At 42.3% G+C, this 19,453-nt stretch overlaps 1 protein-coding gene across 1 annotated transcript in view; it reads left to right on the top strand.

Moving 5' to 3' along the window:
- PLXDC2 (plexin domain containing 2) overlaps positions 1-19,453 on the top strand; it is an 804,296-nt gene that overhangs the window by 580,221 nt on the left and 204,622 nt on the right. Inside the window, exon 6 of the mRNA XM_082259441.1 lies at positions 9,435-9,553. Within this exon, the coding sequence (XP_082115567.1) occupies positions 9,435-9,553 (119 nt within the window). The remainder of the gene's footprint in view (positions 1-9,434; positions 9,554-19,453) is intronic.

Below are 19,453 nucleotides of genomic sequence, written 5' to 3' on the forward strand. Positions count from 1 at the left end.
AATCAGCAGATCGTTCATTGGACGAAATTTTACTCCCGATTTTTTTATTATCTGTACGGGCATTTGGTCTGGTTGAAAAAAGACACACGTCCATCCTTTTTAACCTACAAAGAAAGAAAAAATACAAACAAATAGACAGAGTTGTATAAAGTACTCGAAACCCATACTTGAGTAAAAGTACAAGTGCTCGATCAAAAAGTGACTTGAGTAGAAGTGGAAGTGCTCGATCAAAAAGTGACTTGAGTAGAAGTACTAAAGTATTCAACATTTTTTGTACTTAAGTATTGCAAGTAGTTTTTTAAAAAAAATTGCTACTCAAGTACTGAAAGTAAAAGTACAAGTACTGTGTTATGTAGTTATTAAAGAAAGAAGTCAAAAGTTTGAACATCATATTGTTTTTTATTATTTCAAATGCAGCTTTTATTTATACATACAGTAGCATTTATTTTCGTATGCGCTGATAATACACATGTTTTGAGCTTCATGAAACCTGCCATCTACTGTTCTGGCAGTGGTAATTTTTATAATAGTAACGAGTAACGATGCAGCACAAAAAAAAAATATTGGAGTAGAAGTATTGAAATCATCGAAAAAATGTAGTGAAGTAAAAGTGGAAGTCGGTGAAAAAAATTCTACTCTAGGAAAGTACAGATACCGCCTTTCGGTACTTAAGTACAGTAGTAAAGTAGTTCTACTTAGTTACTATACATCTCTGCAAATAGAAAACCTCCATATACAGAAACCCAAACCCACAGTTGATCCAGAGGAAGGCAAAAAACTCCAATAAACATGGTCCAATTTGATCCATCAGGGGACAAAAAAATTCCTTCCTGATCCCCCACGAGGCAGTCAGATATTCCCTGGATCAACTTTACCTATAAATATTAGTATCCAAACAAACATATGAATCTATAAGACTCCATTCACGCCTGAGCGTATCAATTTACTGGCGTTTTTCGTCTTTTTTTTTTTTTTTTTTTATTAAGCTATTTTGCAGCTTTTTAAAAGCATTTTAGAAGTGTATTACAAGCGTTTTACAGCTTCAGGCATTTTGTTTAGCCAATAGAAAGCATTAGGAGGAGAGGGAGGGGAAATTAGGGGTGGAGTGCTGCTATTTGAGTGTTTTACGAGCATTTTACAAGCTTTTTTTCTGCTCAACTCAGGCGTTTTTATTGAAGTCTATGGAGCCAAAAACGCTTGCATTTAGCCAAAAGGAAGCTCATGTACTTTATTGAGCTTCAGGTGTTTGGCTTCCGATGACAGAATGCTCAGATGTGAACAGTGGCCATTGGAATGAATTGAATTTTGCTTGTTGGAAGTTTTGGAGCTTCAGAGCTGAGCGTTTTACAAGCTGAAAATCGCTCAAGTGTGAACGGGGCCAAACAGTGAATGTGGTTTTTGTTCAGGGAATTCAATTTAAAGAAGTTCACTTAAAAAAATAAATAAATAAATGCACAGGTTTTTTTTGAAGGTAAACAAAATGTGCATGTTTTTATTGATTGATTTATTTGGAGCCTGTAAAGCATTGCACCAGCAATCAGAAGATTGCTAGTGCCATGCAGGTCTGTCAGTGTATCGTACTGCTGTCACGGAGATGGGCAGGGGGGGGGGGGGTGTTGATCAAGGAGCTGCTGCAGCATTGGGAACATAAGAAATGGATGAGACGTACTCTAAATCCTACTATTGCCACATCCCTGTATATATGCAATAGAGAAAAGAAGAGAGGGGAATGAGAGAATCCCACAAATCAATGGGGTCTCTCAGCCTCTCAAATAAATTGGGACTTTATAGGCTGTTAGTAAGTGCTGATCTTGGTGGGAATAAATACAACAATCATCTAATAAAAATATATCTCATTTATTTCACATAGACGTACAAAATATAACAATAGACATGTGTACGATAAAACATGATAAATACATGCACATGAGTCATAAGACAAAGTTAGTTAACCACTGGAGCCCCAATGCCTCTAGTTGGGAACATGTTACAAGTTCCATCCTAAAAACAGGTAGAACATGTAACATGTTCCCAAAGGTGAATTTCCTGGTAGAGGGCTGCGCTGTCTTTGGACTTGATAAAACACAGTGGACCAACACCAGCAGATGACATGGCTCCCCAAATCATCACTGACTGTGGAAACTTCACACTGGACCTCATGCAATTTGGATTCTGTACCTATCCACTCTTCCTCCAGATTCTGGAACCTTGAATACCAATCGAAATGCAAAATTGTCCACAGTCCGTGATGATTTGGGGAGCCGTGTCATCTGCTGGTGTTGGTTCACTGTCCAAAGTCAGCGCAGCCCTCAATCAAGAAATTCTAGAGCCCTTCATGCTTCCCTCTGCTGACCAGCTTTATGGAGATGCTGATTTCATTTTCCAGCAGGACTTGGCACCTTCCCACTCTGCCAAAAGTACCAGTACCTGGTTTAAGGATCATGGTATCACTGTGCTTGATTGGCCAGCAAACTCGCCTGACCTAAACCCCATAGAGAATCTGTGGGGTATTGTCAGGAGAAAGATGAGAGACACCAGACCCAATAATGCAGACAAGCTGGAGGCTGCTGTCAAAGTAACCTGGGCTTCCATAACACCTCAGCAGTGCCATAGGCTGATCGCCTCCATGCCACACAGCATTGATGCAGTAATTTAATGCAAAAGGTGTCCCAACCAAATGTTGGTATAATGCATACTATACCGTACATAGACATACTTTTCAGTAAGCCAACATTTTTGTATTAAAATTCCTATTTTTTATTGGTCTTATGTAATATTCTTATTTTCTGAGATATTTTTTTTTTTTGGTTTTCAGTAGCTGTAAGCCATAATCATTAAAATTGAAAGAAAAAAATGATTGAAATATATCACTCTGTGTGTAATGCATCTGTATAAAATATATGAGTTTCACTTTTTGAATTAAATTACTGAAATAAATTAACTTTTGATGATATTCAAATTTTTTGAGATGCACCTGTATACAGTACTGGCGGTGCCTATAGGCAAGGTAGGCGCTGGCCTAGAGCGCAGATCAGTCAGGAGCGCCGCACCGGCGTGCCACTGGCTGCATGCAGCGGTGAGGAGGTGAGAGCCCTTTCACTACATCTTCATGGCCATTTCGTGATGACGTCTATACGTCACTCAGTGCGCTGTACGTCTGTCACCACATGAGCTCTTCTGTACAGAAAAGGCTGAGCGAATTACAGGGAAGACAGGAAGTCCTCTGAGTGCAGTGGCTTGGATTTTGGCGCTTGCACAGTGCGGTGACCTCGGCAGACTGGCTACAACATGGACCCGGTGACAGAAAGCGGTGGGGTGAAGCTGGTTCAGGGATGGGGTCAGTGCTCGGGTCTGGGTCTTGATGCATAATGGACGGAGCTGGGGCAGTAATATTGCTACATGGATGACAGTGCAAGGGCCGGTTCATTGTGGCTGTGCCAGTATTAGTGTGAGCGCTGTACATCTGCTCTGACTGATAGCTATAAATACACACACACACTATCATCTGCTACACACACACTGATATGTCTGCACAGGAGGGGGGGGGGGCTTTGGTGGGACTGTGAAAGGGAGTGGGGTGCAAATAAGGGGGGAGGGTAAGGGGGGAGGGGGGACAGCTGTAAAAGAGACTGGGATTCAAGGAGGGGGGCTGTAGAGGGGACTGGGATACATGGAGGGGGCTGTGGAGGGGACTAGAGTGCAAGGAAGGGGGCTGTAAACAGTACTAGGATACAATATATACTAAATATATAGAAAGTTTTAGTTTTGGCTTTACCTGCTTCCCGCCCGCCCACTGTCAAATGAGGGCAGAGTGGTGCGGCTCTCATTCTGGGACGCCGTCATATGGCGAGCAGCGCATCGATAATGGCCATGCCGTGTTCCTAAGACAAAACGTGACCCCGATCTCGATAAAAAACCAATGAAGTGGCTCTTTACCCATGTGATTGGCTGTGTCCAATCACAACCAGTCACATGTAAATGGCAGAAGTGCCATTGATGCTCCTCGCCTCACACTGTCAGAGTGTGTGGCGAGGGGAGTCGATCAGCAGCAGCTCCTCGAAGGGATAACCAGGACAGGTAAAGCTCCAGCAGTGCCCATCAGTAACACCAATTAGTGCACATCAGTGACACCAATCAGTGCCCATCAGTGCTGCCCATCAGTGACCCCAATCAATGCCCATCAGTGCTGCCCATCAGTGCCACCTATCAGTCTCCTTATTGGTGCAGCCTAATCAGTGCCCTTCAGTGCCACCTCATCAGTGCCCATAAGTGGCACCTCATCAGTGCCCATCAGCGCAGCCTATCAGTGCCCACCAGTGCCGCCTCATCAGGGCACATCAGTGAAGGAGAAAAATTACTTATTTACAACATTTCCTGACAGAAACTAAGAAAAACCTTTTTTTTTTTTTTTGCAAAATTTTTGATCTTTTCTCTTTTTTTTTTAGTAATTAAATAGAATGAGCAGGAAGTGAGTGGAAGTGCCCAGCAGGCAAGTGGTTAATGGTGATCTACAAGCAAAAATATAGTTGGCTCATTCATTCTCTATTGCATACAGAGTATAATATTTTCAAGCAAAGAAAACATTATTTAGTAAATAGTCACTCAATGCTGAACACATTGCTTTGGCTGTAAGGCAAAAGAGACATTGAGATAGAATTACCATTATAACCTAAATAATAAGCAAAAGCGAGCCATTGCTTCTGGTGCTTTAAACAAAAGACAAACACATTGATCTGGAAGCAATTGTAACACAGAATGTTATACTATGTAATAGCTTACTTAATGAAGTCTATAGATAATAGCTCTGTGTATCGGCTAATGACTCACAAAATCTCTTTCTAACACACTAAAGGGAAAAGAAATCCTTCCCTTAGACAAGTAATGGCCTGTAAGGGGATTATTAAAACACTCTTTGCACATTTTTTTACTTTTTTTTTTGTCCTTATCAGAAAATTTTCTTCCAAATGCAAACTCAACATTTTCAAAGGGTCACGTGCTGTCAGATTAAACAATATGTTACCCCAACACTTCATATTCCTGATATGTGCCTGCTGTACCATGTACCTGTCTGAGAAAGTATCCTGTTCTTTTTGTATTGCCTCCTTTGTGTGACATCCCTGGTGTTTCTGTCAGTCCCTCTGCTTTCCTATTAAAACTGACCACACTAGACATGAGACCACAGAGTGGTAAGTTCTCTAGCTGTGCTGAGAACATAGCCTGGCCTCTTCCAATAATTAGACCAGTGCTGACATCCCCCCGACTGCCATAGCCATTATTAACTGAGAAGACCAGTGTGCTTCTGTTTCTCATCTCCTAGAGTTATGAGCCCCTTATGCAGCTGTGAGCACTTATAAAAAAGGGAAAAAAACTTGTTTTTTTTTTTTTTATATATATAAATACACACGTTTTGCATTTCATTCCTATTTTAAACTGAATAGGTTGCTTTACAAGGTAAGAGTTTATTTTTGGGATAGACCGATATCGGTTTTTTCATTGCTGATACCAATATTTTGGCCATCGCATATCGTTATCAGCCAATATTTTGTACATTTTAAACATCAACGTGGGGACAAGGTGCTTTGGGGGGCACCCCAATGCACCCTCCCCATGTTGAGGGAAAGTGGTCTTTTGTGGTTCAGGAGGGGGGGGGGTGCCCGCTCGGCCACCCCCCTTTCCTGGCCTGCCTTTTGGGGGGGGACCCCACACCGTTCTTTTTTTTTTTATTTTGGCGTGGAGTTCCCCTTAAATTCTGTACCAGACCCAAAGGGCCTGGTATAGATTTTGGAGGAGGACCCCATGCCGTTTTCATTTTTTTATTCTGTCATAGGATTACCCTTAACAACTTAAATACAGGGCACTTTCACCCCCCTTACTGCCCAGACCAATTTTCAGCTTTCAGTGCTCATTGGCATCTATGGGAAATATTGGTCAGCTTGGCATGGCACTGCTCCCTGTCTTTAACATTGGCATATTTGGGAAATATTGGTCAGCTTGGCATGGCACTGCTCACGAAACATAAGTGACAGGGGCCCAAAACTTGGGGAGCACTGAGAAGGGACCCAGGACTACAACATATCCATACATTATAAAAGTGGGGTATAACCAGTACACTACACTGACTGCACTAAACTAACTCAACTCACTATCCACTAACTACCTGCCTAATCTCTATTGTCACACAGTACACACGGCTGCCGTATAAGCAGCAGCCTTATATAGTGTGGGGCGTGGACTAAGCCCCTGAGCCATGATTGGCTAAAGGCACCCTGCCTTTGACCAATCATGGCTCTGACAGGACATTGTGCTGTGATTGGCCAATGCATCCAAGTCAGGTGCATGCTTTGGCTAATCATCAGCAATCAACTTACATTCGACTCAAACATAAAGCCCATCATCATTCCTCAATAGCCACAGACGATATAAATATTTTGTTTCCAACAAACACTCTTACAAACCCAGGTATTACAATGTAAAAAGCATCAGTGACATCATAACTGTGATTTACATATTTTGTGCAGAGCTGTGGGAGGGGCCCAACAGGCCCCATCCATTAAAGGCTGCCTGCAGAAAACTACTGGAAGGGGTAGGGACAAGACCAGTCATCCTGCACAAGGAGAGAGAGCCCCGTTGACTGGTCTGTATTACGAGGAGATCCTGCACAGAGGATTATTACACAGATCTGGAAGAAACACACAAATCACACCAAGATATACTCATGGCTCTTGTATTTAGATGATATTTGCTCATCCTTCAATTGTGTGTTAAAGTGTATTGAGGAATCTCCGGAATCTAGCAACTTTATTGATATAAAAGGTCACACAGCAGTCATCTCAAAAGCGTCTTTTTGTATTTCACACAGCTTGGCCTTATGTTTGTGCAAAATAGGTCAAAGTGTTTCTGGGATGACTGCTGTGTAATCTTTTATATCATTGAACTGTCTGGATTCCGGGGATTCCTTTGTAGCAGACGGCTTTTATTATTGCATCCTGAGTTCACTGACATACAGGCAGGTGGGTTATTTCTTTTGAATGTTAAAGTGTATATCCGGTCCAATTTATTTATTTATTTTATGTTGATAGAGAAGAGTTACTCATTATTCTACATAGAGGGCAGATCTCTCCATACTGAATGAGGTGTCACCATTAGAGCAGTGTTGCCAGCCAGTAAAAAATTGGCACTTTTCTCCTGCCAGTAAACGGCAGTGATAGGAAAAGGTTGCCAGTTAAAAATATGGTTGTGACTCTTGGCTCGGAACTGCGCATGCACAGTTCCAGCCTGGAGCCAGCTGACCTGCTAAAGTGTGTTCGGGAGGCGCTGTCGGGGGTCTGGTGGAGGCGGTGCCCGAGAATGTTGTGTGATGTCATGGTGCAAGGGAGCCGGGGCCTCGTGTACGGGTCTGCGGGACAGGAGAAGGGAAGCCGGGAGAGAGACTGTCACTGTGACTCAGGAGGGGACGGTGTCGGTGAGATGTCATCATCATCTGTCAGTGTCACTGTGAAAGTCAGTGTCCTGTGTGTGTGCCGCCCATTCTAATTTCTTGCCTTCCTGAGTCCTATCTTTGACCTACTTACTATATCGAAAATAAAATAAGAAATGTTTTTTGCCTTAACCATTTGCTGACCGCCCACCGGCTTTTTCCTGCGGCGGGGCGGCTCGGCTCCTTCCAGTCACGTAGTACTATGTGACTGGAGTGCATGTGGTTTGGGCGGCGCCACGGTGTTCAGACACAGCGGGAGGCAGTTCACAAGAGGAGAGGCGGCGATTGCCGCCTTCCTCCCACAATCGTCCAGGAAATGGAGTGAAGACCTGCCTGCTTATGTAAACAAAGCAGGCGGATCTTCTCTCAGACAGGCAGGGACAGATCTGCAGTTTCAGCTAAGCTGAAACTGTGATTTGTCTGTGCCTGTCACAGAACCCCCCCCCCCCCCACACACACACACACGCACATTGAGTAAGCACACAGGCATACATTTAACCCCTTTGATCACCCCCAGTATTAACCCCTTCCCTGCCAGTGTCATTTATACAGTAACAGTGCATATTATTTAGTCTGATTACTGTATTAGTGTCACTGGTCCCCAAAAAGTGTCAAAAATGTCAGTTAGGGGTCCGATCTGTCCGCCGAAATGTCACAGTCCCGCTAAAAATTGCAGATCGCCGCCATTACTAATAAAAAAAATAAATAAATAAAAAGTCCAAAAATCTATCCCGTAGTTTATAAACGCTATAACTTTTGCGCAAACCAATTAAAATACTCTTTTTGGGATTAAACTGATAAAAAAAATTTAATTTTTTATATTTTTTTTATTGGGGATGTTTAATAGCAGAAAGTAAAGAATATTTTTTTCAAAAGTGTCAGTCTTTTTTTGTTTATAGCGCAAAAGCTAAAAAACCACATGTTGGTGATTTCTCTTTATATTCACCCTAGATACCTTAAATGTATACTCAAAAGTTAAGTCCCTGACTTAATAGCAACGTCTAGTCTGTTCTATGCAAATACAGCAGAGCTCTGGAGAATGTTTTATCCTGTTAAAGAAAACACGTGCAACCACTGCTCAGTCTAAAACATTCTTAACTTTATTTTCAAAGCGGGGTAACTATTATACACAGTATTGAACAGGAAATACAGTTGGGAGGGGGAGTGGATACTCTCAGGAAGAGTCAAGTTCTCACAAAAGTTGAACAATGGGTTAATACAGAATGTTCGTTAGAAATTGCAAAATACGCCTTGTCTAGACCCTATAGCTCAACTTAGAATAAAAGGAAGCAGAATGTGTTAGGTACAAAGGAAGTGGGGATGTATCTTTATCTTGAAATGTCAGAACATATCGGGTGATTTACTTAGGTCATTGTTCATGTTTAACTAAAGACTTAAAGTAACCTTAACTGAAACAAGTCATTACAAGTCACAGTTGTAAGAAAGAAAATGGTGTTACACAGGTCAAGCTAGAAAATGGTTGCCAGCAACTAGAAAGAGGTCCTGTCATTCCCCTTCACCACAGAGGTGATAAATTACCACCAAAAGAAAGCTCTATTTGTGTGGAAAAAAAGGACATCAATTTTATTTGGCTACAGCGTCGCAGGACCGCGCAATTTTAGATTAAAGTAAAGCAGTGCTGAATCGCAAAAAATGGCCTGGTCATGAAGGGGGTAAATCCTTCCGGGGCTGGAGTGGTTAATATCTACCTTAAATCACATTACTAATTGCATATTGTACTTGTTTGTAGCCTAAATACTGAAATTTGCCCTAAAACTGTCATTTTGTAACTTTTGGGAATGCCAGTAAAAATGTGGCTGTGCCAGTAAATTTCAATCTGATAGGTTGGCAACACTGCTTTGGAGCCCGCAATTTTTTTAAAGTTTTAATTTCAGCTTCAGCTGGTGGATTGCCATGTGTACCAGGGTTTTCCTTAAAGTTTGTTTTTATTTTGCAGGTACGGCACTAGTAGTTCAGTGGGATCACGTTCATTTGCAAGATAACTATAGCCTTGGGAGCTTCACTTTTCAGGCCACCCTAATCAACGATGGCCGGATAGTGTTTGGATACAAGGAAGTAAGTAAATGTATTTACCATCAGTGATATGTCTTGTCTTACTTCATTCTAAGGATGGAAAATGCTTTCTTTAACCACTTGCCAACCAACCCTCTTATTTATACTGCGGCAGATCTGCGCTGTCCCTCGAAACTACGTACCTGTACGTCTTTTTGCGGAACAGCTAGTGGGGCACATGTGCCGATTGGCCACAGGGGGAGCCAATCAGCGGGTCCAGTAGACGCAATGTCCACCGGGCACCCACAATGTCCAGGCACCCGCGATCGCTCCCCATGGAGACAGAACGGCGGCCTGCCGATGTCTACACAGCAGACCACTGTTCTGTCAATGATAAACACGGGGATCCTGTGTTCCTCCTATTTAGCAACACAGGTCTCTGTGGTTCATCCAGCAAGTCGATCCCCCACACAGTTAGAAAGCACCTCCTAAGGACACATTTAACCCTTTAATCGCCCCTGGTGTTAACCCCTTCCCTGCCAGTGTCATTATTACAGCAACAGTGCATATTTTTAGCACTGATTACTACTGTAACTATGTCAATGGTCCACCCAAAAGTGTCAAAAATGTCAGGGGTTCAATCTGTTCGCCGCAATGTCAAAGTCCTGCTAAAAAACGCTGATCACCGCCATTAATAGTAATAAATAAATAAAAATTACATAAAACTTTCCCCTAGTTTTTAGATGCAATAACTTTTGCGCAAACCAACCAATATACACTTATTGGGATTTTTTTCACCAAAAGATATGTAGCAGAATACATATTGGCCTAAAATGATGAAATAATTAGATTTTTCATTTTTTTTTATATTGGGAATGTTATATAGCAGAAAGTAAAAAATAATGTTTTTTTTTTGTTTTTTTTTTTCAGAATTGTCGCTCTTTTTTTATTTATAGCGCAAAAAATAAAAATCGCACAGGTGATCAAATACCAGCAAAAGAAAGCTCTATGTGTGGGAAAAAAAGGACATCAATTTTATTTGGGTATGCAGTTGTCAGTTACAGTAACGCAGTGCCATATCGCAACAAATGGCCTGATCATTAAGGGGGAAAACCTCCCAGTTCAGAAGTGGTTAATAATCTTGTGGTATCACCTTGCTGTTCATTGTGATATGGGGTGATTGGACTCAATGTGGTAGATGCGATTTAGGGAGACATGTCAGTCTGAACTTGCTGTTTAAGGGCTTGATAGCCCACTTTTATTAACCACTTTCAGACCGCCCACCATACATTTACTGCAGGAGGGTTGCCGCTCTGTGTCAGATCACACACAGCAGGAGCCCCGTGGTGGGGACTGCAGACTCGTCCGCCGGCACCCGCAGATTACACAGGCAGAACAACAAACTGTAAACATAGCAGATTGCTATTCTGTCAGAAGGGAAGGTATTGTTCCTGTGTTTATGAAAAGCAGGAACTCAGATCTTTGCCTTCCCTTAGTCAAACCGCCTCCCACACAGTGAGAAAGCACAGGCTAGGCACACAGCTAAACCTTTAATCGTCCCTGATGTTAACCCCTTCCCAGCAGGTGTCATTGGTACAGTGACAGTGCATATTTATTAGCACTGATCACTGTATTAGTGTCACGGGTCTCCAAAAAGTATCAAAGGTGTCAGTTAGGTGTCCGATTTGTCTGCCACAATGTCGCAGTCCCGCTATAAGTCGCTATGCACCGCCATTACTAGTAAAAAAATAAAATAAAAAAACATAAATAAAAATATCCCATAGTTTGTAGACAATATAACTTTTGTTCAAACCAATCAATATAAGCTTATTGATATGTTTTTTTTTTTTTTTTACTAAAAATATGTAGCAGAATACATATTGGCCCAAATTGATCAAGAAATTTGATTTTTTTTTTCCTTTTTGTTTTAATTGAGGATGTTTTATAGCAGAAAGTAAAAAGTATTTTTATTTTTTCAAAAGTGTCGCTCTTTTTTGGTTCATAACACAAAAAATAAAAACCCGCAGAGGTGATCAAATACCACCAAAAGAAAACTTTATTTGTGGGAAAAAAGAACAAAAAATGTATATACAGAGTCACATGACCGTGCGATTGTCAGTTAAAGTAACACAGTGGCCTGGTTAGGAAAGGGGTAAAAGCTTCCAAGCTGAAGTGGTTAAAAAGGAAAGCAACGTCTTTACACAACAGCTTCCCACACAGGAGAATCAGCTTCTCACAGCAAAACAATCCACTGAAAATGCTAGTCCACCTGGCTACAATTCAGCAGCACTGCTGATAATAGAACTGGTCCCTCAGACCACTGACTCTTTAACCTTACAGAGCCTCGGTTGCAGAACCCCACTGCACAGGCCCACTCCTGGCCTTTAAATAGGATTCTCCAGCCTCCTCAAGCTTCTTCATTCCTCCAGAGACTCCTGGGCTCCCTCCAGCCACTTCTACTTCAGTCTCCAAGGCTCTTGTAGCTGTCCTGACTTTCCCAGTCCTTGGGCAAGGAATCCCCCTCATAAGGGATGCAGTCTCCAGCAGGAACACCCAGCCCTCCTGATAGGGCCTGTCTACAAATGGCAGCCAATGCCCTGAGCTACTCTCAGATTTGGATTATACTAGCATTGCCCTGATACCAATAATGGTATTGCCATATGCCATAGTATGCTTGTATATATTGCATACTAGCACGTTATGGCAGACTTACCTTTTAAACAGAGCCCTCCAATGTTGTGCTGTCACCGCTCCCAGCGCTTCCATTTTCACTTGGTCTTCTTCCAGGCTCACGCTCTCCGGCTGTTTGTATGGCCAGGCTACGATCTTGGCACTCGCACATAGGAGTTGGGATCATGGCACAGTTCTCTTTGCATTCAGTGGTGCCCTGAATGAAGAGCGCACTCTGCATGTGCAGTGGCGTCAATGGCTGGAGCGATGTGAATATATCCTGAACAGCGTAAGTTCGGGAGATATTTACTAAACCCGGAACCCTGCATTCACTATATCTGGTCTCCCACAGCACACAGAACATGGAAATGCAATTATTTTAGTAAATACAAACCGCTAAATACCTTTTCTCATCAGCAGTATATAGCAGTCTTGTGACTTCTATCAGTGTCTGGTTAAGGCTTGTAGGAGGAGTTTTTATACTGCACTGAGCTGGTCTATCAGCATTCTGGATCCCTGACCCTCTATCTGGACAGTGCTGATTGGCCCTGTGCTGATCACATGCACTCTCCCAAGAAAAAAAAAAAAAAACACTCTCTAGCATTACACACCAAACTGAGCATGTGCAGATTGACTCCAGTAATTCTGTCTTACCTGGACATGTTCTGGAGTCAGTGGAAGAAGAGGATGATCTGTGCATACAAGATCAACAATATATTTATATATTTCAGGTACTTATATAGCGCCGTCCATTTACACAGCGCTTTACATATACATTGTACGTTCACATCAGTCCCTGCCCTCAAGGAGCTTACAATCTAAGGTCCCTAACTCACATACTAGGGCCAATTTAGACAGGAGCCAATTAACCTATCAGCATGTCTTTGGAGTGTGGGAGGAAACTGTAGTACCCAGAGGAAACCCACACATGCACAGGGAGAACATGCAAACTCCAGACAGGTAGCGTCATGGTTGGGATTCGAATCAGTGATCCTTTGGCTGCTAGGTGAAAGTGCTAACCACTACACCACTGTGGTGCCAGTGCCGCGCCAGTGTCAAAGATTAACCCCTTAGGTTCTACAGTGAGTATAACAAGCATGCTTTACTGCATATATAGACTGATTTTACTGTTGTGGGTTCAGTAACACTTTAATATAAGCCTACCTGTGGGTACATAGTTTATGTAGGAATATACTACAGCTTTAAAGCAACAGTCATTGCTGTTGCTGTGCCCATTTTCCCATCGGAGCCGAGTGGAACCAAAGTAGTCAACACATATCAGATATCTTTTACTAATTTCCTTTCACTTTAAGCCCAAAAGATTTTATATTCAGCTTCTTAATATACAGGTTAAAGACAATTACAGTTATAAAGAACTCATATCACTGTAATCTAGCCTGGATCATTCTCTCGGTCTTGATTTTCTTCAAATGGTGCACTTTCTTTAATAAGTCACAACTGAGAGGTTTTGCAATTTAAAGTTCTTATGCGCTCAGCAAGAAATAATACGCCTTGAAAATCACCAGGGCTATTCATTAAAGTAGAAGCCCAGCTAAGACCTTTTTATGTTTTGAATAGAAGGTGGAAGATTTAAGCTGGCCACATGGCTCATAGTGTGATTGTGCAATCTCCTTCAGATACAGTAGATATAGTAGATGGATGGAGACGTAGTGAGAGAGCCTGCCTGAACAATGTGTGTGAATCACAAGACTGACTGTACAGAATTACATGTTGTTTGGCAGGTAAAAAGTCAACTTTTTTGGCTTTTAATGGACTATTTATTTATCTGCCTCAAAGCTGAAGAGCAAACATCTAAATGGCATTTACAGTATGGAAGCTGTATTACGTGTTAACCATTTCACCATGGGATTCACAAAAGCCCCTCACACAGTCAGGGCTGCTGTTAGAAATAATGGAGCCCCGTACCTGATGGCCCCCCCCCAGTGGCAGCCACCACTACCCCTTACCCCCCCCCTTCCCCCCATGTAAAAATGTCAAAACTATATTTTCACAAAAAATACATGAAAATCATTATTAGTGGACACAAACATTCCGTCATACTAAACAAAAATTATATCTTCAAAATTTTCCTCAAACAATAATATTTATATTATTATATTTTATTATTATTAATAAATAATAATGCACATATTCCACCAATTCCACCAACTCCCAGTTCCAATCTCTCCTCCCAGCACAAATCTTTGCCCCCACCCCCCAATCCCACCCCCAGCTCAAATCCAACCTTAATCCCCCTTCTAGCACACATCCCCTTTCTTCTCAAACTTTCTATCCTCGCACAAATCTTCTCCCCTAAACCCCCCCCCAATTCCTCCTATTAGCTCGAATTCCCCCACCCCCTCCCATAAATCTCTTCTCCATCCCCTCTAAATTACCATTCCCAGCATAAATTCTTCCTCCCTACCCAAATCCCAACCAGCACTAATACCCCACTCCTCCTAGCTCAAACATCCCCTCTCCTGGTTCAACCCCCCCCCACCCTAAACCCTCTTCCTAGCACATATCACCTCCCCCCCCCCATTCTTCCTGAAAGCCAGTGGGGGGGGACTGACCTTTAGTTTCTGGGTGAGTGACACAGAGGGCATTGTTCCTTTTTTGCTCCTCCGATCCTCCTGCTGTGCAGGCCCCCTGTGTGCCCAGGCCACCTACAGGAGGACCGTTGGTCTCCACATATCAGCGGCCTGCACACAGTACATCCTTGTCTAATGGGGCAGGAGACTAATGCTGGCCATACACGTATACATTTTAATTCGGAAATTTTTGTTTTAAGTAAATTAATTTGATTTTCTAATCATTAGTGGGGTCAAATCAATGTTCACTTTCGACTGCAGTGACAGGAAAATTTGAAGGAACAGAAACTTTTCTCGATCAACAAATTTTCTGCCAGTGTATGTGGTTATCACTCAGAAATTACATTCATTTTAAAATTGAATGTTAAAAGCAAAAGACAATTTTCGAACAACATTTTGCCATTTATCTAATGTTCAAAGAATTTTTGTATAAATGTTTCTACGAACATTCTCGTCTAAAAATCTATACGTGTATGGCCAGCATTAATTTTACTCTGCTACAGTTCCGGAACACTCTTCATCACCCCCAACCTGTGACTGGACAATAAAAGAGAAGCAGCACACTGATGAACTCCTCTCTCTGTCACTCTGTTCTCTCCTTCTATTAGAATGCTTCTTGCACTGCAAACAAATAATGATCCTCTTGTCCTGATGCCCCCTTCCCCAGTCTAAGCTCTACTATATATAGTGGGTTTCAAAAGGCTGATATTAAAGCTGGTTACACACTAGTGGAATTTTGTTCAATTTTTCCCCTAAAAGGGGAAGCTCCGCTTGTCTGCCTCCTACCCCCTCTGCTGCCACATTTGGCATCTTTTGGGGGAGGGGGGGTACCTTATTTTACCGGTACCCACTTCTACTTCCAGCTGAGTTCACCGCAGCCCCCTCCTCCTTCCCCCCGCAGTCGGCCCATTCGCAGCGCACAGCGCGCATGTGCAGTTGGGTACTGACTGTGAAGCCTCAAGGCTTCACTGCTGGTTTCCCTCACTTTGTAGGGACCAATGACCAGGGACTAGGGACCAGTGACACTAATACAGTGATCAGTGATAAAAAAAAAATGTACTGTTCTAGGGCTTAACATCAGGGGTGTTCAAAAGGTTACATGTGTTCCCTGGGAGTGTTTGCTAACTGTGTGGGGAAGGTGCTTTGACTGGGGGAAGACAGATCTACATCTTCCCCTCTCACAGAATGGCGGTGTGCCTTGTGTACATAGGCAGACTGACGTTCTGCCTCTCTCATGAACGATCGCCGGTGAACATCGGGTCCACCGGATCCGCTGATTGGCTCCCATAGTGTCCAGTCACAGTGGGAGCGGGTCGCCAGCGGCACACGTGCGTGCATGCCCCCGATCCAGTGCACAAAATGACGTACAGGTACGTCATTTCATGCAGGAGGGCTGCCCTGCCACAGTATATCTGCATGGGGGCAGTCAAGAACTTGTTAAATGACTTTAAGTGTCGCTTCACACTATGGCGATCCGACTTCGGGGGCGACCTGTGAAGTCGCGTGCACCGCGACTTCGGGGGGACTTGCACGGACTTCACATAATGGAAGTCATTGCAAGTCACTCCAATGTCGCCCCGAAGTAATACAGGAACTATTTTCTAAGACTGAGTGACTTGAGTCGCCCCTATTAGAACGGTTCCCGTAGCACAGAATGGACTGCGACTTGTCAGGCTGACAAGTCACCTGACAAGTCGCGGTAGTGTGAACCGAGACTGAGCGTAATTCAGCCTTGAAGTCTGATGAGATCCTCAGGTGGAGAAAAGTTTGGATGGCAGAGCTGAGGAGGTGATGAGTATTGCAGCCAAATATACTTTCCTATTTTAAACTCTGGCTTTTTAACCTGCCAAACAACATGTAATTCTGTACAATCTTGCCATTCACATGCTTCTTTTTTTCTTTTAAAGAAAAACAATTATCATCCAGTGTTTAACTTTAACAATGGCAGCCTGAATTATATTCTTTACAGGTTTTCTTTATTCCCCTACGCTTCCCTCATTTACATACAGAATTCCATATTTGGGAGCCATTGTGTACTTATATGAATGTGTTGAATACATGATTCTTTCTGAATGACTCACTCAATTTACACCGAAAAACAGTAATGTTTAACTACCGTACTTTATACATACAGCTAAAAAAAAAAAAAAGTGTTGATAAATTCTTTATAAAGTACATGAATGCAGCACACAATAAACGCTTGAAGTTCCTGACCCGATGCGTCATAGTCCTTCGTACTCAGAGCCGGTGAACACAACATCCAAAAAAAAAAAAATACAACAGCTGCTTTTGGTATAATTATAGACTTTTTAAATGTCAAAACTTTCTGTACCTTATATGCTCTAGGGAGAATTGACTGGAGTTATCTTTATTATTGGTTACATTGATTTTCAGCATGCTGGAAGCTTTATGTGTCAAAATAAAGTATAAATTGGGTCTAATTTGACAATTTATAAAAATTAAAGGATGATGAAGTCAATTCATTTAGCCAGAGCTAGTAACGTTGCAAACGTTGATTTTGGGACACATTATTTTCTAATCCTTTGAACACTTATTAGCATGGAGTTGTTTTTTGTGCACATGCTTTATTCTGGGTGTCTGGAATTTAGCTTTAAGGTCCAACTGAGCCGTCATGATTTCTTAACCACTTCCCGACCACCCGCTGCCTTTTTACTGTGGCAGGGTGTCTCTCCTGCGCTAACCCACGTAGACCTACGTCGGTTGCGCACGGGAAGCTATGAGGCCGGCGGCGCGTTCCCACCCCCACTTGGCAGCAGGGAAGCCGATTCATGGGTCTGGCGGCTCTGATTGCCACCTGACACCCGTGATTGCTCCCCGCTGAGAAGAAGGTCAGTCAGCTGTTGTAAACACAGCTTACCGTTCTTCTCCCTGGAATGATCATAGAGCCCCTGTGATCCTTCTATATAGGATCACATGTCTCTATGGTCATTTCACTTTGGAAACTTCGCTTTGGGTTCTAAGAAAAATTTTTTTGAATCATGTATTTTTTGAATCTTGAATTTATTGCATGTAGCACTTTTTTCATTGCACTTTATGATTGATATTCACTAATAATGATATTTAGTATGTGTAATGTTTTTAAGGAGAAAGCACACCAACTTCGCCTTGGGGCCAAGAAAACTTCTTCCTGGCACCGGAAGGGTATGAACCCTCTTTTCAACAAGTTTGGAAGGAGCAAAAAAAAAATAAAATAAAAAATTGTGCTCCAAAAAGCTAATAGAAAGTAATGGGGGCAGAGTAGAGACAGAGCATGGTTCTCACAAATAACCTGAAAGAAGGTCAGCAAGATTAAGAGTTTTGGTGTCTGATTTACAGAATCAGCTAATTTGGATATAATTGCTTGGTAAGGGGCTTTGAAGAGTGTTCAATTGAAAACGCAACTTGGCCATGAGATAGATGTAACATATATATGCCAATTCTTGTACCTTAAACATTCTTCATTTGAAAATATGAGACCTTTCAATATTCAGGAATCCTTCAGAGAAGGATTTTGTCCATGGAAATGTTTGGCACTATAGCAACCTGATTTAAATCTTCTAATTAATCAGGATTGCTTTTTCTCTAAATTACGACAGATGTTCTTTTATCTAAATATTGGCTTAACTAACCACCTTGTGTGTTGGAGTTTGGGTTTCTTTGTTCACAGATGGAGAATTTTATCCTCCTAGATTCTGTATTGTCCATAGGACAATGGCAATATGGTGAATTTATCCTTCTAACAGGGAACTTGGCACTCCGTTCCACCTTACCTGGCAGAGTTGATGTCGTTTGTTTGTTAGTGCCGGTGCGAGTTTCTGGCTTGGAACCTCTGCATTTGCAGCTCTGATATGTGAAATTCCAGAATACCGCTGGAAGGAGTCGATTGTCATTGTTCCTTCTTGGAGCAGAATTTTACTCTGATCTCTAGAGTGGCTCATTTACTTATCTACGCATGGGAAACAATGATATGTTCAATAACCTTCATGCCTTGTTGCTTTCCTCTTCAAATTTCAAATCAAAAGTGGTATTTAAAATTTAAATGCCACAATCCAATCTCCAGAATGTAATTATGTGATTCTGGTGGTGGTTATGCACAGGCTAAAATAGATGGTACAATTTACCTTCTATGTAAAAAGAAAGTTAGTTTAACAAGACCATTTTTAAAGTGAAGCACTGGGCACATAACAATAGCGATTCTTTGGGGTAGACCACCAGCTATTAAAAAACTGTGTACAAAACATAGGAGACTTTGCAGAAAAACCTTATCAGTCCCAGAAAATCTTTCATGTGCATTCTGCTAGGATACTCCATAAAATAATAACAGTTGGAAGGAGGGCTCCGCTTAGTGTTGCTGGCCTAGTGCATTGAGATTAAGGCTCCATGTACACGGGACGTTGTTAAAAGTCCCTTTGAATGCTGGAATTTTTAGGACGTTTGAAACGTCCGTTCGGTCGCGTTTGTACCTGCGTTTAGCGGGCGTTTGGGAGCGTTTGCGTTTAGAAGCGTTCCTAGAGGTCAAAAAAATTATTCCCCTTTAAAATGGAAAAACGCGAACGCTCAACGCGGGTCATCGCGTTCAGACGCGTTCGGACGCGTTTAGGCGCGTTCGGACGCGTTTGTGCGTTTGAAACGCCGAGAAACACACGTTCGAACGCAAATAATTGCGTTCTAAAAAAAGTCCCTGAACGCAACTGCCTGCAAA

The sequence above is a fragment of the Pelophylax lessonae genome, assembly GCF_965119305.1.
Source record: "Pelophylax lessonae genome assembly, chromosome: 5".
NCBI classification, from domain to species: Eukaryota; Metazoa; Chordata; class Amphibia; order Anura; family Ranidae; genus Pelophylax; species Pelophylax lessonae.